Genomic DNA, 13,360 nt, shown 5'->3' with positions numbered 1-13,360 from the left:
AATTTGGCAAAAACAAATACGCACATATTACTATTAATATGATGTTAGTCTAAATTAATATACTTATGTTTGTTTTATGAATAATAAACATTTACATTTACTTATCAATACATTAATAGAATTTAAATTTTACTATACAAAGTGTATTGATATGCTAATGCAACTAATAGTTACATATATATTTTAAAAAATTAAGGTGAGCAAAGACAATAACATTTTATATTTACATGAATGTCATTGTATATTATTTTCATTTAATAATTACAAATACAATATTAAAATTCAATAAGACAATTTAATATTATAACGGTAATTTACAGCTAAAAAAACTTTCATCAACCTCAACATGGCTATCATTTTGTGCATTTAATGAATAAGATTGTGTGGCCGATTTGGTTGCATCCATTTCCATAAGTATCCATTTTTTTGTAACTCGCGTATATAGACCAGTATTTCAAAGAGAATCATTTTTTGTAACTCTCGGATATGGTAAATGCCATAATGTCAGGAAAGACTTTCATATAAAATAACATAAAAATATATTTTCTAGATATTTACATGAAATATTTAAAATATTAGTAACCAATACTAAAAATAGATTTCGGTCAAAAAATTATAACAAATGACAATACACTCGAGAGTAATAATTCACAAATTATTAGCAATACTATTCGCACTCTAATATACTTACCATATGAAATTAAGTAATAGCAATAGAAAAACGTATCAACGCGTAAGAAATTGAAGGAAAGGGATTGTAATTTTTCTAATTGGCCAAACTATTTACAAAAAATATAGAAATATCTTGGACTTTAGTATCAACAAACATGAAAATGTATATATGGAGTACTTACAAACATTAATTCTAGCCACCACCATCATCACCACCTATACACTAAATACTCTTTTCATATTGTTCTACAAATTTCAAATCCTTTGTCACTGCAAACTTCAAGACCGATGTTAATTCTATTTTTTCAAAACGATCATCAAATGAAGACCAGCGTTAATTCTATTGCTCCAACACTGCCACTAACTGAAGTAGCAGCGCTTCCACCTGAAAGGTACTATTTTGTTCAAACATGTTGTGGTTTCCAATTGTGGTGCAGATTTGTTAGAAAAAAAATGTTAAGATATGATGTCAGTTGAACTTACATATTGCTCTTTTCCTCTTCTAATCTCTTCTTTCGTTTTCTTGCGGCAATCCATGTTGCTACATATAGGTTACATGATATTACAAACAAATATGAAGATCTTCAATATAAAAAATATATCAAATCATAAACATAGAGAATACAATCTACATATTAAATTAAAAATCATTAATCGAGAGACGATTATTTGCAGTTATCCTAATGCCATTTATTATGGAGTAATTTAAACAAATTGTTACGATTGGCACACACAAGGCTTTCACACACTCAATAAGATCACACACACACTCACTGTTGTATGAGATCACACAATGCAGAAAACACACACACTCACACTTTGAGTATTGAAGATGATAATCTTGGAGAGAAAACTGGAAAACTCTTTATTGATTAAACTCTACTCTAAACTACATACACGGTGAGCTATTTAAAGCTCTATAATCAAGTAGCAACTGCTACTAACTAACTACAAGAAGAATCAAGAAAGCAAGAAGAATAACCGCTACATCTCAGCTAACTAACTGCCGCTCCAACGGCTAGTTCGGCTAGGTTGCTTCTACCTTCTCGGTTCAAGACCGAACTCCTTCCTCGGTTCAAGACCGAACTCCTTCTCGGCTTACAACCGAACTCTTCCTTCTCGGCCCATTCCAGCTCAACGCCGAGCTTCCTTACCGAGCTTCCATACCGAGCTTCCATACCGAGCTTCCTTACCGATGAGCTTACCGACTTCTGCCTTCTTCTTCTTCTCGGCTAGTTCCAGCTCTAGTTCCAGCTCGGTAAGCCGAGCTTACCGAACTCCTTTCTAGCCGAGCTTCTTCCAACTGAAATGAGCACTCCTTTATTACAATTCTCCACCTGAGGGCTCATCTCAGTTCTTGCACAAACATTGATCAATTTCTTGCAATGATCAAACTTGTCTCTACCTAGAGACTTTGTTAGCATGTCAGCCGGATTGTGCAAGGTGTTAATCTTAATCACCTTCACTCTCCCCTTTTCAATCTCATCTCTAATGAAATGCAACTTTATGTCTATGTGCTTGCTCCTTTCATGAAAACCCGGATGTTTAGCCAAGCACATAGCTGAGCTGCTGTCACAATGAATCACCATTGTCTTTTGGTCAAAACCAAAATCAGAAATCACTCCCTGAATCCAAAAACTCTCCTGTACGGCTGCAGTGAGAGCTATATACTCTGATTCTGTTGTTGAGAGAGCAACAACACTTTGCAACCCTGACTTCCAGCTGATTACAGTTCCAAACATGGTGAAAAGATAACCTGTTTGGGACTTTCTGTTGTCCAGGTTTGCAGCATAGTCTGCATCACAATAGCCCTGCACAACCTCCTCAGATTCACCTTCCCAGCCATTGAACACAATCCCCCAGTCCTTAGTTGACTTCATGTACCTCAATATCCACTTAAGAGCATTCCAATGCTCCTTCCCCGGGTCTGCCATGTATCTGCTAGTCACTGAGATAGCATGAGCCAAATCTGGTCTTGTACAAATCATAGTGTACATAACACTTCCAACCACACTAGCATAAGGGATAGCCTTCATCTCATCATCCTCTTGCTTAGTTTTAGGGGCTTGTTCCTTTGATAGCTTAAAACTCTGGGACAGAGGAGTTGATGCAGCTTTTGCATTTTCCATTTTGAATCTCTGCAAAACCTTTTCAATATAGTCAGTTTGCAGCATCCACAGCTTCTTGCAGCCTCTATCTCTCTGAATATGTATGCCTAGGATCTTCCTTGACTCTCCTAGATCCTTCATTTCAAAGCTTGACTTCAGATCTTGTTTAACTTTCTGAATTTCTGTCATAGAAGGCCCTGCAAGTAGCATATCATCCACATAGAGTAATAGGTAGGCAACGGGAGTCCTGCCTGCCTTCTTGATGTAGATGCAATCATCATATTCTGACTTGGAGAAGCCAATCTTCTTCATCTGTGCGTCAAACTTCTTATTCCACTGTCTAGGACTTTGCTTAAGTCCATAAAGACTTTTCTGTAACAGGCACACCTTGCCTTCTTCTCCAATCTTCACATAGCCCTCTGGCTGTTCCATGAAGATAGTTTCCTCTAGATCTCCATTGAGGAAGGCTGTCTTCACATCAAGCTGTTGTAGCTCCCAGTCAAGCTGATTCACCACAGCCAATAGAATCCTAATCGAAGTGTGCTTCACAACAGGTGCAAACACTTCATTGAAATCGATTCCCTCCTGCTGTGTAAAGCCTCTAGCCACCAGCCTTGCCTTGAACCTGATTCTGTCTTTATCAGTGGTTTCTACCTTCTTTTTAAACAACCACTTGCAACTGATCAGCTTCCTCTCCTTTCCATCTGTATTCAGCTTGGATTTGTCCACCAAAATCCATGTTTTGTTCTTGAGTAAAGACTCTATTTCCTCATTCATGGCTTCAATCCATCTTTCTCTATCTTTACTCTGCATGGCTTCTTTATATGTGAGTGGATCTGCACCATCAATACCTTCAGCTGCACACAGAGCATAATACACAACATCAGAGAACTTTGTTGGTGGCCTTGTTTCTCTTCTAACTCTGTCCCTTGCAAGCTGATAGTCCCTGATAGAGTCTGATATAGACTCACCAGCCTGGTTGCCCTGAGTTGGAGCCTCTTCTTTATCTGAATCAGACTCACTCCCTGAGTCAATAACTCCACCTGCTCCTAGGCCAACCCCCACAGGCTCCACCTTGAAGAAATCACCCTCATCTTCATTGGAGTCCGGCTTATCTTTCAGGAATGGCATCTGATCCTCCAAGAACACCACATCCCTACTCACCAAGACCTTCTGCTTACCGGGCTCAATACACCAGAGCCTATACCCCTTAACACCTCTCTGATACCCCAGCAAGATACATTTCAGAGCCCTAGCTTCAAGCTTACTTTGCCTAGCATGAGCATAGGCTGCACACCCAAACACCTTGTATTTTGAGTAGTCACTGTGAGCTCCATACCACATGTAATCAGGAGTTTCAGATTTCAGGGCAGTAGATGGGCATTTATTGATGAGATAGGCTGCTGTATACACAGCCTCACCCCAGAATCTGCTGCTCAAACCAGACCCAAGAAGTAGGCACCTCACCCTCTCTAGGATTGTCCTATTCATCCTCTCCACAACACCATTTTGCTGAGGATTACCAGGAACAGTCCGGTGCCTCTTCATACCCTTCTCTTTACAAAACAGATCAAACTCAGCAGACAAGAACTCTAGGCCATTGTCTGTCCTTAAGCATTTAACACTTCTACCCTTCTCTAGCTCAACCTCCTTACACCATATCTTGAACTTTGTGAGTGTTTCAGATTTTTCTTTAAGAATATATACCCACAACTTCCTTGTATAGTCATCAATGATAGCTAGATAATACTTTCCTCCACCAATTGAACACACCGGTGAAGGCCCCCAAAGATCACTATGTATGTAGTCTAAAGGGGCTGTAGAAGAGTGAATACCTGTAGGATAGGGTGCCTTCTTAGCCTTTCCAAGTATACATTGCTCACAGGGGTCCATCTTGTTGAAATCTCCAGAGATCAGACCCTTCTTGATGAGTTCTTTCAAGCTTCCTTCGGCTGGGTGGCCCAATCTCTTGTGCCATAGCATTATGGAATCATCTGACACTGCATTGCTTTCTCCATCAACAGCCTTAGCCTTCAGATAATAGAGAATATGCTCTCTGTCAGCCTCCATCATCACTGCATCTCCAGATTTCACAAACAATTTTCCTTGACTCATCAATATGGTGAACCCTTTCTGTTCCAGCATTCCCAATGAAATGAGGTTCCTCTTCACTTCTGGAATATACCTCACCCCAGTTAGGATCTTTATAGAGCCATCTTGTAGGCTTAGCTTTACCTTCCCTATTCCTTTGATCTGACAGATGTGGTTATTACCAAGAACAACCGTACCCGATGCTTCTTGAAGATCATGAAACCAGCTTCTATTGGGGCACATATGGAAGCTGCACCCCGAGTCCATTATCCACCTATGGCTGACCCCACTATCACTGATATTCATGAGTTGAGCCGGGGGATCAGCACTCTCCACACAATCAGATTGATTGTGTCCCTCAGAGGCCATCTTTCTCTTCCATGCATGACAATCTTTCTTCAAATGTCCAGGTTTCTTGCACCAATAGCAAGCTCTGGTTTCCTTCTGAGCATCTGAACTTGAGGGTTTAGGGCCCTCAAACTTCTTCTTGAAGTTCTGCTTCTTGAACTTCTTCACATTCAAGGCCTCTGCAGCTTGAACATTGGAGCTTGCAGAGCCTCTGTTGGCTGTCTTCTGGAGTTCTTTGGCCATCAAGGCTGAATAGACTTCTGCATAGGTGATAGGTTTATCTCTTCCATAGATAATTGCATCACTTAGCTGGTCATACGAGCTAGGTAAGGCATTCAATGTGAGAATGGCCTTATCCTCATCTGAGATCTTGACATCAACAGATCCCAGGTCATCAATGATCTTGTTGAACTCCTCTAGCTGCTCAATGATGGACCTATCTCCAGAAAAACTATAGGCATACAGCCTCTTCTTGAGATACAGCCGGTTAGCCAAGGATTTGGCCAAGTAAACTTCATCTAACTTGTCCAAGATCTCCACCGCAGTCTTGGCTTCTTGAACTTCCCTCAAGACCTTATCTCCAAGGCACAGAATCACTGCAGAATGTGCCTTGAGCTGCATCTCCTCCATCTTTGCCTGAGCTTTTTCATCAAGCACTGGAGCCTTTCCTTTCTCCTCTGGTTTTGCAAGAACTGCCGCCAAGCCTTGTTGAATTAAAACCGCCTTCATCTTCATCTTCCACAGGCCATAATCATTCTTGCCTGTGAACTTTTCTGCATCAAGCCTTGCTGCCATCTCTGAAACCGTTTGATCCTCTGCAAATCAGTTTCAATATCCCTTTCCCACAGACGGCGCCACTTGTTACGATTGGCACACACAAGGCTTTCACACACTCAATAAGATCACACACACACTCACTGTTGTATGAGATCACACAATGCAGAAAACACACACACTCACACTTTGAGTATTGAAGATGATAATCTTGGAGAGAAAACTGGAAAACTCTTTATTGATTAAACTCTACTCTAAACTACATACACGGTGAGCTATTTAAAGCTCTATAATCAAGTAGCAACTGCTACTAACTAACTACAAGAAGAATCAAGAAAGCAAGAAGAATAACCGCTACATCTCAGCTAACTAACTGCCGCTCCAACGGCTAGTTCGGCTAGGTTGCTTCTACCTTCTCGGTTCAAGACCGAACTCCTTCCTCGGTTCAAGACCGAACTCCTTCTCGGCTTACAACCGAACTCTTCCTTCTCGGCCCATTCCAGCTCAACGCCGAGCTTCCTTACCGAGCTTCCATACCGAGCTTCCATACCGAGCTTCCTTACCGATGAGCTTACCGACTTCTGCCTTCTTCTTCTTCTCGGCTAGTTCCAGCTCTAGTTCCAGCTCGGTAAGCCGAGCTTACCGAACTCCTTTCTAGCCGAGCTTCTTCCAACTGAAATGAGCACTCCTTTATTACACAAATAATTGGTACTGCAAAACTTTTTTGACCTTTCATATAATGTAACTGCAAAATTAATGTAGAGACCCTTTAGTCACACGTTTTTAACCTTAATCACACATTTAGAGATCCTTTAATCATATAGTTTTAATATTCATTTAAATATATATAATGGCACATTATAATCCCAAACCAAAATTTTTAATTTTCCAAAATGCCCCCAAAACTCAACTTTTATTTTATATATATATATATAGATTGGTGAACTTTTGTTGAAAAAGGGTTAAAGTAAAAAGGGCGATAATGAAGGCCCTCATATGAAATCCATCAATACCGCAATTCAAGAGTCAAAATCGTTTCTTTACTCTACAGCCGTCATTTCTCCGGTGAGCATTGTGTTCGATTCGAATCATATGCATTACTTGTTCTGTCGCCATCTTCATACTTATCCCGATGATGAAATCTAGGTTTTCTATTTGGATCGTTTAGAATTTGGATTCTTAAATACTCCATTCAAGTTGCGGTAATAGATCAGTTTCTGAAACGTGATATCATGTTTCTGTGTGTTTAAATTGATGGAATGCTGAGAAATTCAGGACAGTAGTAGTTTCTGAAAAATGCTTTGATCTTCTCTGAGACATTTAGTATTCATTTGCTTCCCTTATTTCCTTTTTAAATTGACTATTGATTGCCTGCAAATTTTGGCAGGAAGGTTGGTTGAAAGAATTTGCTGAAAAATGCTTTGATCTCCCGTATATATTGTAGTTGCTCATGGTTTTCGGATGTTTCCTGTTCTAGTGGTGGAGTGAAATTGGAAGATGAATGCTTAATTTAGTTAATAGTAGGATTTGAATGATGTGTTCTGATTTAATTTTCTGAATATGATTTCCTTGGTATGAAAATGATGTTGTTTTTGTTTTCTACTCTTTGAGAATGGCTGATACTGGGGAAATCAGAATATGTTTTTTCATTATCTACTCATTGAATCTCTATGTTTGGAATTAATACTTTGCTTAGTAGTTCTAGTCCTACAACAATTTGCAGTTATGCTTCTCCAACCAACATCTATGAATTACTAGAGGCTTGAGTGTGGCAGCTTGGTTGATGCAATTTTGTCTTATCTATGCCCAGCAAAAATGTTACTGCTTTATCACTTGTAGTCTTCTTTTCAGATGGCTCCTCATGTCCATTGAACACTGCAAACTGCAGAATTTGAATGTTTAATAATGGAAATATCTAATCATCATTGGCATCTTTTGTACCGTAGCTTATTACAGTATATCATGGAAAACAGACTGTGTTAGTTAGTCCGCTGTGAATTTGGGCTGGTTAGCAATGTTTTGGTTATGAAGGATAAAATGGCCGTCTTGTTTCTGCCGATGCATTTAATATGGAATTCGATATCTTGTTGAAAGTTGGACTTTTATTTGATTATTTACTCAAGAAACTCGATCATATATCTCAAATTCATGAAGAACTTCAACTATCAGTTCGGAAGTGAATATTCAGTGCCCTTTTAGACAGCAGTCCTTTTAGACAGCAGTCTATTCTTAATTCATTGGAAATCATGCACTGTCCATCTCGTGTGCTATTCAGGCCGATTCCTGCGATAGACTCTTATAGTTGTGGCATTAATGGATCTTGGCATGTTAAGGTAATTAACTTGTGTATCATTGACCGGTGTGCAGATGGATTGGCAAGGACAGAAGCTAGCAGAGCACCTGATGCAGCTGTTGTTGGTATGTTTTGCAGTGGTGGCATTTATCACAGGCTATGTGTTGCGGTCATTTCAGATGATGATGCTGATCTATGGAGCCGGTGTGGTGTTGACATCTCTGCTTATCGTTCCCAATTGGCCGTTCTTCAATCGTCACTCCCTCAATTGGTTAGACCCAAGTGAGGCCGAGAAGCACCCGAAGCCACATCCTGCTATTTCTGGCCCAAAGAAGAAGACATCAAAGAAGTAGGTTTCTCAATTAGTACATTCAGTTTGTTCCATGGTGAAGGGTATTACTCATTTCCGCGCACTATTGCTGCAAAAGAATATTTTTCGTTGTTATAGAATCATACAATTATAAACCATATGTGCCAAGGACATGTCAGTTAGAATATACTTATTGAACATATGCTCTCAATTGAACATTTTGGTGGGGTGAGAGTGTTAAAAGGCTAGCATAGTTATGCTGGATACATACTTTGAAATCTGTAGTAATTCATCTTGATGCAGCAAATCTCCCACGACACAAAATCCATGAATGTGATTTCTTGCATTCAATATTGCTATATTGTTTTGTTGAGGCTGTCTCAAGGAATACTTTGATAACTTTTTTTTATACAAATCATCATCACATTCATATTCTCTGACCACTTTATTAAGTATCTTGAACCTCATCAATTATAACTTCATCCTTGTATACCCTAGTTGGGAAGCTTTGTGTAGTTCCATTAATCCAACAATATCTTGTTAGGGTAATAGCTAAAATCACAAACGTTTTCCACTTAATGTTTTTTCACACCTTCAAAAATAGTCAATTAAATCACAAAACTTGTGCATTTTGTGTAACTAGCGTTATCACCCGTGCTATGCACAACACATAAGATTTTGAAATAGTGAAGATAAATTCTAAGCGAAGCAAATTATAAAAAAAGGATGAAAAGAATGAAGTTTATAGTTAAGAATATGTGTTAATTACAATAAGTATACATACCGTCATAAACATTTAAAAAAGGAGACGTGCGACTAACGACCAAAGAGTACATGATAGTTAGAATAAGATAAATAAATAAAGGATTCTATGTGACTAAAGATCAAGAGTGAACTACCTCAAAAGTCCCTAACGTTTCCATTTGTGTCACTGCAGGCCCCTAATAAAAAAAAATATCGCCAGACTACCCTAACCTTAAACATAATCACATATCGTGTTTTTTCTGACTATATTGCCCTTAAGCCCTAAAAGGGCATTCCGGTCATTTCAGTGATGGTTGGCGATTGGACATATTGTGCAATATTTATTGTATTTAAGAATAAAGTTGGATCCATGATTGCAAAATTGTGTAGCATTTATTGTATTTAAGAATAATCGATAGTATATATGACATTGCAAAATTCACAAAATATCAGAGTTTGCGATTGGGGAAAGTAATTAATACTATATCTTATTTTATGAACAATTGAAGCATGAGTGTAAATTCACAAAATAATGGTGAGAATTTGCATTTATACAAAATAATAAAATACCCCATAAAACACTTTTTGAGCAAAGTTTTGACCAAATTTATTGACTTCAAATTGTATCGAATCTATCTTGTTTTTAGTTGTTTCATCAGATTCATCTCAACGTTTAAAATTATCAAATTTATCTCTAATTTTCAATAATTTTGTTCTAACCTTTTTAAGCTTAATGATTTTATTTCACTTTTTAATATACATAAATTTTTAATTTTAGAAGTAAATATATGAAAAATAATTGAGTAGATTTGATAGATTAGTAGGTCGAAAATTTTGTTTAGAATAAAATAAATTTAATCATCAAGGTCTCAAATATGACATGACATTACAGAGGGTAGGTTTGCAAGGCAGTGGAGGTCTGCAGTGTAGATGTACAGGTTTTGGGAAAATTGACTAAAATGCCCCTGAAGGCATTTGGGCATTTTGGTCCGAAAAATTGCTACAAATATATGATATGTGATTATGTTTAAGGTTAGGGTTGTATGGCGATATTTTTTTTTGTTAGGGGCCTGCAGTGACACAAAATAAACGTTAGAGACTTTTGATGTAGTTCACTCAAAGATCAAAGAGGAAAAAATCACACTCTCCTCGTCCCAAGATAAGCGAGTCATATTCCTTTTTAGGATGTCCCACCATAAGTGTGTCATTTTCATTTTTAACAAAAAGTTTCTCTTACTTTATTCTCCACCTACTTTATTCTCTCTTTACTTCTCTACTTTTCTCTCTCTCATACTTTACTCTCTCTCTACTATAATTATTTAAATATCAATTTCTTAAATCTCATGCCCAAAATAAGTGCTTCTCTTATCTTGGGATGGTGGGAGTATAATTTGAATTAGGGTTGTCAAAATCGATATCGGGTATCCAATACACGATATCCAAACCAAAAAACTCGATTAATTGGATACCCGATTTTTCGGGTTTCGGGATCAGATTTGGGTGTGGAATTTTTGGACCCGATACCCGATTGGATATACCCGAATTACCCAATTGTTTTAAAAATTTAATAGGAGTAGTAAATTATATATTTGATATTGGTATTTTGAATTTATAAGTACTTTAGCTTCTAATTTGATTGAATCTTAAAATATTTTTAAATAACTGTATATTATATTGAATTTTTGTTTAAAATTTGCCATTGTAATCAAACTACATCAAAATAAATAGTACTCCCTCCATTCCATAATAAAAGCTATATTTTGTCATTTCGGTTCTTCCTACAATAAGAGTTACATTTCACTTTAGGTCTCACAGTCCACTAACTCACTTCACATATATCCTATTATAAAATCAATATAAAAAAGCCGACCATAAAAAATGAGTTATGGATTAATACAAAATGCATAATCACCAAACTAACAAAATTGGCAGATTGAACATTAATGTACACAAAATAAATATCGAAAACTTTTCAATTCTTTCTATTCCTTATTAGTTTTTCTTATTCCCAATTCTACATACTCCGTATTCCAATTCCTCACAACACTTCACTTCTTACATTTCCCAATTCCCTTCACATTAATGTCTCTCTTTCTACTCTTGTAAGTTGTACTCTTTCCACCATTGAAGCACTATTCTGGCTCTTCAAAAAATCTATAATTGAGGATCTTTCATAATTAATTAAATTCGAAGCCCTATATTCTAGCACCCATTAATGCCATTAATATTTTATACCTCTTTCAACTTCTTTTCCTCTGTAAATTTGTATTTATGAATTATACTATCTTAAATATGAAATATATATATAAATTTATTTATTAATATAAATAATTTTAAACATGAAAATTAATACTTGGTTTTATTCAGATATTTCATAATTAAGTAAATTCTAAGCTCATCTTCTAGCACACATTAATGCCGTTAATATTTTATACCTCTTTCAACTTCTTTCCCTTCTATAAATTAAATCTATATAAATAATTTAATTAAGAATATACATAAATTCAACATATTTACTTAAATTATATACTTAAATAAAAATAATTAATTCAGAAAATGTACTCCCTCCGTCCCAAGGTAAGCGATTCACATTCCTTTTTGGGACGTCCCAAGATAATTGAGCCATTTCCTTTTTGAGTATTCTATCTCTTACTTTTTCTCTCTACTTTATTAACTCTCTTACTTTATACACTTCCACTTTACTAACAAAACTTCATTTCCTTAAATCTCATGACGAAAAGGTTTTTGCTCACTTATCTTAGGACGGAGGGAGTATACAATTACATGGAACATATTAGAAATATATAAAACTCAATAAAAATTCTATCTAATTTAAAAAAAATCAATTATAAATTTGGTATTATTATAAGCCCAAATTCTAAAATTTAATACACTAAAGCCCAAACTAATATTGCGTACACATACAATGAAGCAATTTTCTTCTAAAGGAACGCCTCTACATCTCTTCTCACCCACCTCGCCGCCGCCGCCTCGCCGGCGAGCAACGCCAACGCCTTCCTCCATTCCCTCATTTCCTTCTCTCCCCCTCTAATCGGTGGAACCCGCTGAAAACCAGCTTCCCGCCGCCGCCGGGCACCTCCTCTTGTCCTCTTGTCCGCCGCCGGGCACCTCCAGCTTGTGCCCCTTCAACACCCAGTTGTGCCTCAGCCGCCGCCGAGCTCACCGTCATGCTGAACACCGGCTTCTGGCTGCCTTACCCGTCAGCTCCCTCATTTCCCGACCCCGGCACTTTTCTCTCTTCCTCTCCTTTTTCTTATTCTCCAGTGGGTAAAGGTCGAATCTTTGAATGAATCTGCCGCCGCCGCCGTACTTCTCTCTCTCCTTCCTCTTTTTTTCGTCTTCTCAACTTTTCTCCCATCTCTCTCATTCCGGATTCCTCGTGTCCTCTCTGCCAGCCGCCGCCTTTCCACCCTCAGCTTGACACCCTCTCGTCGGAGCTGTCGCCGGATTCCAAGCACCCTGCTATTCTACAATCAAAAATCAGAAAATCAGTCTACAAAAATGCAAATTCAATTAATGTTGTGTCTATATAAATGTCTTAAACTTCTCGGAGAAGTCATTTTTTCTACATTTCATTGGGCCAATTTTTATCCAATAATATTTTCCTTTTTGTTTTCCCAATAAATAGTTTTCCCGCCCAAAATGATGCCGCATGGCCTCCCAAAAAACTGTCCCTTTATATATTGACAGATAGATTTTCCAAATCCGATCCGACCTTGGTAGCAAAATTTGACACATGACACACTGGTAAATCTATGTGTACACGCCGGACTTTTATTAAACCAAAAACAACACCGTTTTTGTAAAAAAAATTAAAAAAATAAAACAAGCAGGTTTGTTTCCTCCCACTTAATTTTTCATCATCGGGTTCCGATAGGGCCGGTTTTTTGATGATGTTGGAGTATGCCCGTCGACCTCCAATGGCTATTCTTATGAGTCTCACCCACAAGGTACAGTTGTTTCCATCCAATTTGAATCTTAGTGTAACATTGTTGGTAT

The 13,360-nt window shown here is 37.6% G+C and overlaps 1 protein-coding gene across 1 annotated transcript; it reads left to right on the top strand.

Moving 5' to 3' along the window:
• The first annotated feature begins 6,960 nt into the window (after nucleotides 1–6,960).
• Nucleotides 6,961–9,026, top strand: LOC121757086 (probable signal peptidase complex subunit 1). The gene is made up of 2 exons (XM_042152571.1): nucleotides 6,961–7,058; nucleotides 8,361–9,026. Exons 1-2 carry the CDS (start codon nucleotides 6,990–6,992, stop codon nucleotides 8,637–8,639), a joined length of 348 nt encoding a protein of 115 aa, XP_042008505.1. The 5' UTR covers nucleotides 6,961–6,989; the 3' UTR covers nucleotides 8,640–9,026.
• The last annotated feature ends 4,334 nt before the right edge of the window (nucleotides 9,027–13,360 follow it).

The sequence above is a fragment of the Salvia splendens genome, chromosome 12 (genome assembly GCF_004379255.2).
Source record: "Salvia splendens isolate huo1 chromosome 12, SspV2, whole genome shotgun sequence".
Taxonomy (NCBI): Eukaryota; Viridiplantae; Streptophyta; class Magnoliopsida; order Lamiales; family Lamiaceae; genus Salvia; species Salvia splendens.
This window is presented reverse-complemented; position numbering and strand designations above follow the sequence as displayed.

Excerpts from the sequence above, each read along its gene's own strand:
- LOC121757086 (XM_042152571.1), top strand. The coding sequence starts at position 6,990 with ATGAAATCCATCAATACCGCAATTCAAGAGTCAAAATCGTTTCTTTAC. Across the intron at positions 7,059-8,360 it reads CTACAGCCGTCATTTCTCCG|ATGGATTGGCAAGGACAGAA; the intron begins GTGAGCATTGTG and ends ACCGGTGTGCAG.